An 8,082-nucleotide genomic window follows, 5' to 3' on the forward strand; every position below is an offset into this window, starting at 1 on the left:
TATTAATATAGTAAAATAAAAATATTTAATAAAATTATATTAGATTTAATTTAAGTTAATTAATTAGTCAGTTTTATTTAATAATAATAAACACAATGAATATAATATTTTATATTGAATCATTGTCAGGACTACATTATTATTATTTTAATGGGTTTTTTACTTTTTATTTACTCCCAGGGAGTATCCCATTACTAATGGCGGGATACTCTCTAGGGGTGCCATAAAAGGCTATAGGCCCATTAGAACTAAAAATAGGATAATTATGGTGGTTATTTAATGTAATGTGAATTAGGATTATAATGGTTAATTATTATTAAATTAGGCCCATAGCTTGTTAGCTTTGACTAAATGTAATATTCTTTGATTAAAGAATGTGCATTATATAGATTAGCATTTTGTAACTATAAATAAAAATTGAATCTTTCTTATTGAGCATGTATAATAATATTATTGTATTGGAACTTAACTCATAATTTAGGAGGTTGTCCACTCAAAATGGAAAGTGAACAAATGTTGATCCTTTCATAATGGAGCCCTTTAAGTTGTTTCCCTCTCTTATGAGCATTTTGATATATGAAATATTGTAGTATTTCTTGTCCATTGTTATACACTTTATGTGTGATTATATTTTTAGATTTAAGGTACATTACAAGTGGTATAAGAGCTTTACCATAATAGTATTGGCAAAAAATTATTATGGCATATTATCAAGAGGAAATACACTCTAATATTGTTATAATGTTTTGTATGAAGTACCAAAAGGAAAAATTATATATCTAAACTCCTTCCACAAAAATTTGTGATTTCAGGAAAAAATAAATAAACAAATAAAAATAAAAATAAACAAATAAATGAAAAAATAAAAAATAAATAAAAATAAAAAAATAAAAAATAAATAGAAATAAAAATAAAATAAAAAATTACAGGAAATGAAGATATTACTAATATAAAATCATTTATGTTAGAGTTTTTTTTTGTTATGACCATCACTTTTGACAAGCTCTTCAACAATTACCTTATAATTTACTTATCAAATAATTGAGGAAATTTTCATTTAATTATCAATATGGTGTTCATATGAACTTGTGAACCATCATGCATAGTAGATGTTGGTCTAATATTGTGAATTTGATGATGAGGTTGTAGTATTCTAAATGAATCTCACAAATCGACATATCAAATATCTTTCACAAGTCACCAATTAAATTAATCCGCACTTGCAACCAAAATCACACTTGCATGATTGAAATGGCACACTTCTAACTAGTGTGCTCAAGAAACTTATTGTTGTAACCCCCAACATACATACAATTACTAATATAAGTTGTAGTAGAGGAAATATCACTGTTATACCTAGTGGGATTAGGAAGCTTGTTGGTGTAAACCCTGACATAAGTAGAACAAACCACACAGAAAGGAAATAAATAACACAAGCATTAAGGAGGTCACTTTCTCAAGCATTAGATGATCATGAATTTTGTAACAAGGATGCACATGAGATGCAATGCTAGCAGGTTGTAACATAAACATGATTAAACTACAAGCTATATTGGAAAAGATCCAAACCAAAATTATATTATGAAGAATTTGAATACAAATAGAATCAATAATAGTAAATTCTGTTAAAACGAAGTAAATAGACAAAGTAATTGAAAAAAAAGTAAGCAATCTTAATCCTGAAAGCAAACTACTTTTACTTGTCTAGTGAATGGGTTGTAGAAACATAATAAACAAAGAAACTACTATACTAATTGAAATGTAAAGTGTTGAAACTATATTATATAGTTATAGAAATTACCCTGCTAAGGAAGGGGGCCTACCTCCTTAGGCAAAGCACTAGTTATAAAAGCAGCAGAATGCTAGGTAATCACCACACCATTCAAACAAGTGAAATGGAAAAGAAAGATGAGCTTATATTAGGAACTTGAAATGAATATTTTTTTTTCTCTGCAAAACTAACTAACTATTTTATTATGTACAGGTGAGCTTTACATTCAGAAAAACATGCTGCCCAGAGCCAACTGTGGCTTCCTGGGTTGCTTTACATGACTCAAAATTCGCCCTCGCAGGGGCAGCACCTCCAGACTGTACCAAAACATATAACAAAGAGCTGTTCCCAGATAATAACCAAACAACCCGCGTAGGGGCATCCAACAAAAAGACATATAACCGACTTTGCCAGAATTACTACCCAGACTACAGACGACTTGAACATGAACACTATCTGAAAATATACAAACACAGATAATTAGCAAACTCCCAAAACCAACCACAACACCGAACCCATACCAGACCTGAGGCAGAGCAGTGTTTGCCAGATAACGCTTCCGAGACTTAATCTTCAGGCTTTTATTCAATGATTCTGCACCAGCCTTGCCCCTCAGGGATGCCTGCCATGGGATCCTGCGCGGTGGACGGCAGCTCCTGCTCTTGCAATTGAGTAGGGGCTTGCTGCAGCTCTGTCTCTGAGTTGCCCTCTGTAGTTGAGGGCGGCACCATTGGGCTTTTCTCCCTCTTGCTCTCTGGAGGTGCCTCAGTTGAGACAGAGTGGGTGCCTTCTTCGTTCTCCTCCGGTATCTTTGTGAACAGGACTGAGATATGAGCGTTGATGCCGGCATTCTCCCTCGAACTGCCCAAGGTGAAAATGACAGAACCAAATGCTGGAAGCATGGGCCCTCCGTCAATGGAGCCACCGGCCTCCAAGAACTGACTGGCTGGAATTGGTGTAGCTCCCGCTCTTCGGTAGCAATAGCAGCAACAGCAATGATGGTGGACATCTGTTGCAGGGGGACGTGAGGGCTCTCCACGCCCAGTACCTCTCCTACACGGCTGCCTTTCCCGCAGTCGCACCATGGCTTCGGCTACTCCCCAATTCGTTTTGTTGCGGTCTCTCCTTGTTGAGCGCTGGCCCCAAATTGGTTTGAGGCCAAACTCAACTGCACAATAACTAAGCCCAGGATAAACAATCCAGACGCAATCCTTGCCTGAGTAAATGCCTTCCTCCTTAGCATCAAAATCACCACACTTTCCTTCCCAACTCCACGTCGCTGGTTCGGCGTTCTGAGCCCAGAAAATCAACATTCCTTCCCTCTTAAGTCAGCTGACATTCCCTCGGGCTTTGTCCGCATTGAATACCTTCTGCAGGTTCTCCATTACTCCCTACGCTCGCATTCAAGACCGCGCAGTGCGTATCCTGGGTTGGCTTCTCGGCGGCGAGGTGCCTTAATGAGCCTTGATCCTCACGTGGCGTCACATGCAGGGCATGTGGCTCCCCATGTCCTAGCTTGATGACACCCGCATCCGGGGAGACAGTCTCTCCATGGATCAGGCCTTCACATTCCTGAAGCTGGTGCCTGTTAGGAATGATATTCGTGCCTCCGAATAGAAGTGGGTGCTCGCTTTCAACTCCAATGTTGGCTAGGAGGTCTGCAATTTTGTTGCCTTCTCTTTTAGTATGAGTAAAGGAAATGGCTCTGTTGTTGCTTAGCTTTTGTGCAATGTCATTTAGCCTTGCTTCTAGTCTCCAACTGGGTGCCACTTTCCTTGCTTGCGAGCCGTTCTGTATCCGGATGGCCATATTGATGAGAATCTGGGAGTCGCCTTCCACAATCAGGGGTTGAAGGTTGAGATTCCAGGCTTGCAGAAGACCCTGCCATAGCCCTTCCAGCTCTACTGAGTTGTTGGAGTCCCACCCCATGTTCCCAAAGTAAATTTGCATAGGTGTGCCTTCATGGTCCCTCAGAATACCCCCAAATCCAGCTGCTCCTGGATTGCCTTTGGAGGCCCCATCAAAATTCAACTTGTATGAGTTTTTAGGTGGGGCCTTCCAATGGCAGTTGTCCAGGGAGTCGCTAATTGGTGTGCTATTCTTGAACGTGTCTTGAGGTAACTGCAGCTGCCAATTTTCCAGGATGTTATTTTCAATGTCAGTGGATGGGAGATCTTCCTTGGTCCATACTTGAAGCGCCATTGTCTCTTGAATGTTCCTGTGTATCTTGTTCCAGGTTTCTTCAGAAAGAGATCGTTTGTTTTTGAATATGCGCTGGTTTCTTTCCTTCCAGACATTCCAAAGGACGATCCCCGGGATGATGCTCCATAAATGGTTAAGGAGTTTGCTTTTGTAAGGATGCTTTGGCCATTGTCTAATCGAGTTGATAATGTCGTTTTCCCCTCTGCATCGTTTTTGGCATCTGAAACTGACTTTATTCCACAGTTGATTAGCTAAAGGGCAGGTATCCAAGAGGTGCTGTAGAGTTTCCTCACTTTGAAGGCAGTTATGACAGATCGAAGGGCCATGAAAGTTGCGCTTTCTGAGCTTATCCCAAGTGAGTATCTTTTGATGTCCTACCAGCCAAAGGAAATGGGAGATTTTTGGCCAGGGACCAAGCTCCCATATCTTGCTCCACAAAGGGTCAGGAGGTGTGGGGATGCTGTTGATCACTTTGTAGGCTTCTGAAGTAGAGTAGGATCCCTTAGGTTGGTATCCCCATCTGAGGATATCCCCTCCATTATCCTGCCTTATACTTCTTTTCCTGAGCTCAATCCTCAGCTCTTCTTCCTTCCACGCATCTGTGTTGTTGAGAATTTGGTTGCTTTGTTTCCATTTTCTAAAACCGTGATCCACCTCCAGCGTCCAGAATTGGTACACTTTTTCCTGTAGCTGCTCCTGCCTGTCTGGGATCAGAGAAGGGTGAAGAGTGTTTTGGAGTTTGGGCATTTGGTTCCAAGCATCAGTCCAAAACCTTGCAGTGCGTCCATTCCTAATTTCCCAGAAGCTATGCTTTTGAATTAACTGATAGTGCTGCTTGGCAGAGTTCCATATAAGAGATCCTCTTTCGGTAGGAGTGAATCTGATGAGTTCTTCTTGAGGTCTATTTCCTGCATATTTGGCCGTCCATATTTTGACCCATGGCTTATCTGGGTTGGTGATCCATTGCCACCAGATCTTGGCATTCATAATAGAATTGCTGTACTCAGGGTCTCTTAGGCCAATGCCTCCCTTGTCTTTGGGCATGCATACATTGGACCATTTAACCAGAGCCCATTTACGATTGGTGGCAGAGCTGCTCCAAAGAAAATTACGCTGCAAGTTTCTAATGCTTTTTAGAACCCATTTTGGCACTGCTAATATAGAGAACAAGTACAACGGCATAGCCTGCAAGACCGACTTGATTAGAACAGCTCGACTGGCTAAGTTGAGGGATCTGTAGGTCCAGAGGTTGAGACGGTTATCAAGTTTCTCAAGAAGGGAGCGCCAAGCTGGTTGCTTGATCGCTGATGCCGTGAGGGGAGCGCCAAGATACTTGGAGGGGAGGGAGGCAAAAGGGAAGCCCAGGATGCGAGTTATAGCAGTTTTGACCGAAGGCGGAGTATGAAAGAAGAAGACCTGTGATTTAGCACAATTGATATGCGTACCAGAGGCTTCCGAGAAGTCTTGGAGGAGGGATTTAAGATGGGTGGCTTCTTGAACAGAGGGATAACCAAAAAGCAGGGTATCATCAACGAACTGCTGATGGGAGGTGGCCGAAGAGTTGTGCACGGAGATGCCTTTGATCTGATGAGAATGGAGCGCTTGTTTAATGTGGCGCCCTAACCCTTCAGCCATAAGAACAAAGAGAAAGGGGGAGAGGGGGTCCCCTTGCCGGATACCCCTTGAGGGTTTGAAGGGGCGGGAGGGAAGGCCATTCACAAGAATTGAAAAGTGAGTGGAGGATATTAGGCTCATGATCCAACGGACCCAAGCGGCGCAGAAACCAAAAGCTTTTAACATATGATGAATATAGTTCCAACTTAGTTTGTCAAAGGCCTTGGAAAGGTCTAATTTAAGAAGCATACCTGCTTGCTTTGAGCACTTGAGAGAGTGAATGATCTCATGAGTGAGAAGAATGCCATCCATGATTTGACGACCTTCCACATACCCTGATTGCTCTGGAGAGATGAGCCCTGGAAGGAGGGGTTTGAGCCGATTTGCAATGACTTTTGATATAACTTTGTAAATGACATTGCACAAGGCAATAGGCCTGAATTTGTCAGGGGTGATGGAGTCCTCCTCCTTGGGGATGAGAGTGATGAAGGTGGAGTTAAGAGAGGGCAGAAGCCAGCGCGTAGCTCTGGATTCTTCGACAATCTGCCAGACCTCCTCCTTGATCATGTCCTAGAAGGAGTGAAAGAAAGTAGTAGTAAATCCATCTGGGCTAGGGGCCTTACCTTCTTTGAGTTGCTTCATTGCCTCATCCACTTCCTGGGGTAGAATGGGGCGCATTAGGAGTTCATTGTGTTCCTCCGTAATGAGCTTTGGAACATTGCGGATGATTTTGCTAATGGCCTGTTGCCGATCTTCTCTTTGCTCTTGATGGACCTGTTGAAAGTGATTGAGGAGCACTTCCTCAATTTCCTCGTGAGTTTCCACTTTTGCCCCCGCTTGGTTATGGATGAAGGGTATATTGTTGTGCATTCTTCGCTGAACTATGGTTCTGTGGAAGAATTTGGTATTTCGCTCCCCCTCCTTCAGCCATCTGATCCGGGACTTTTGCCTCCAGTAGATTTCTTCTTGCTTTCTTCTATCCTCCATCTGGCTGTGGATGAGTCGCTCCTGCTCCAGGGTAGCTTCCGTGTGCCCTTCCTTTATAATTTTTTGGTGGAGGACTTCTAGATCTTGAGTTAACTCTTGCTGCGCCTCAAAGATATTTCCAAAGGTTTCCATGTTCCATCTTTTGAGGTGGCTTTTGAGAAATCTTAATTTTTGCTGAAATTGAAACATTTTTGCTCCCTCCGGGGGAATGAACGAGGCCCAGGTGGTCTTGACAAACTCCTTGAAAGTGGTATGCGTTAGCTAGAAACCTTCAAATCGAAAGGGTCTTCTGCTGAGGTTACCTGGTCTTTGCCATTGTAAGGCTATTGGCCAATGATCCGATCCAGTATGAGCCAGGATGGCTGCTGAGAAGTCTCCTCCCAAGTGGACCGCATTATCTGAGAGGAGGAAGCGATCCAATTTGGAGGCAATTTGATATTTGCCAGCCCTTCTATTGCTCCATGTGAAAGTACCATTACAAAATGGCATATCTATGAGTGAGGTCGACTGGATAAATTCCTTGAAGCGATTGACTTCAGGTTCCATTCTACTCCTCCCACCTATCTTCTCGTCAGCTTTAGTGATCATGTTGAAGTCCCCTGCAACGATCCAGAGTGGGTGTCTTCTGATGTTACTAAGAGCTTCAATCGTGTCAAGGAGCGCTACTTTACTTCCTGTGTCTTGCGGGAAGTAAACATTTGACAAATTACCGTGAATATTGGTGCCTACAATGTGAAAGGTCGCTTGTATAAGGTAGTGTGCTACATGAAAATCTGAGACGGATACTGCTTGGGTATGCCAAGCTATTGCTAATCCTCCTGAGGCTCCGGATGCATCTACTGCAACCGAGCGACACCCTGGCCAGGCTTTTGAAAGAATGCTGCCTAGCATAGTACTGTTACACTTAGTTTCCTGGAAGAAGCAAATTTGTGGCTTTTCCTTTTTTATCATGTTTTTTATCATCCTGAGTTTACCGGGGCTATTTAGCCCTCGTACATTCCAAGATACTAGCTTCATAATTAACCATTGACAGAGGGCTTGTAGTACTTTGTCAACTTTGCATATCTCCCTGAGTCTACTAGGATCTTCCCAATTTCTATCGTTCTTTGCAGATCTGTCTTCCTTCCTCGTTTTTTTGTGTCCTTTGGGCGCAGATTTCCATCCCATTGGCTTCCTGGTTGTATCCCGAGTTGATGTTGATGATACGCCCGAGAGATGACCACTTCAAGCTTATCGAGTTGGTGTTCTGAGATTGAATCATATGCTTTCTTTTTGCAGGCAAGTTCTAATTCCAGGATATCTAGACCATTCAGATCTATGCTCTCTGGCTCTTCTTCCATTATTTGCACCTGATTGCTATCTTCAATGCTGACCTCTGGGTGCTGAGGGAGGTCTGCTTTTCCGTCAACCTCCATTTCCTTTTGGGTCTCTACAGTATCGTTCTGATCCTGATTGAGGATGGAAGGGGTAGAGATGGGGGGCAGAGATTTGGGAGGGGATTTGGATGA

The 8,082-nt window shown here is 42.5% G+C and overlaps 1 protein-coding gene across 1 annotated transcript; it reads right to left on the reverse strand.

Annotated features, from left to right (window-relative positions):
* Positions 1-6,835: 6,835 nt before the first annotated feature.
* LOC149210888 (uncharacterized) lies at positions 6,836-7,465 on the reverse strand. The gene has a single exon (XM_089399127.1). The coding sequence runs from the start codon at positions 7,463-7,465 to the stop codon at positions 6,836-6,838; it is 630 nt and encodes a 209-aa protein (XP_089255253.1).
* Positions 7,466-8,082: the final 617 nt, after the last annotated feature.

Source organism: Pinus tabuliformis, chromosome 1_2 (genome assembly GCF_031772625.1).
Source record: "Pinus tabuliformis cultivar Carrire ecotype Pingquan chromosome 1_2, CPIR1, whole genome shotgun sequence".
In the NCBI taxonomy this organism is placed as follows: domain Eukaryota; kingdom Viridiplantae; phylum Streptophyta; class Pinopsida; order Pinales; family Pinaceae; genus Pinus; species Pinus tabuliformis.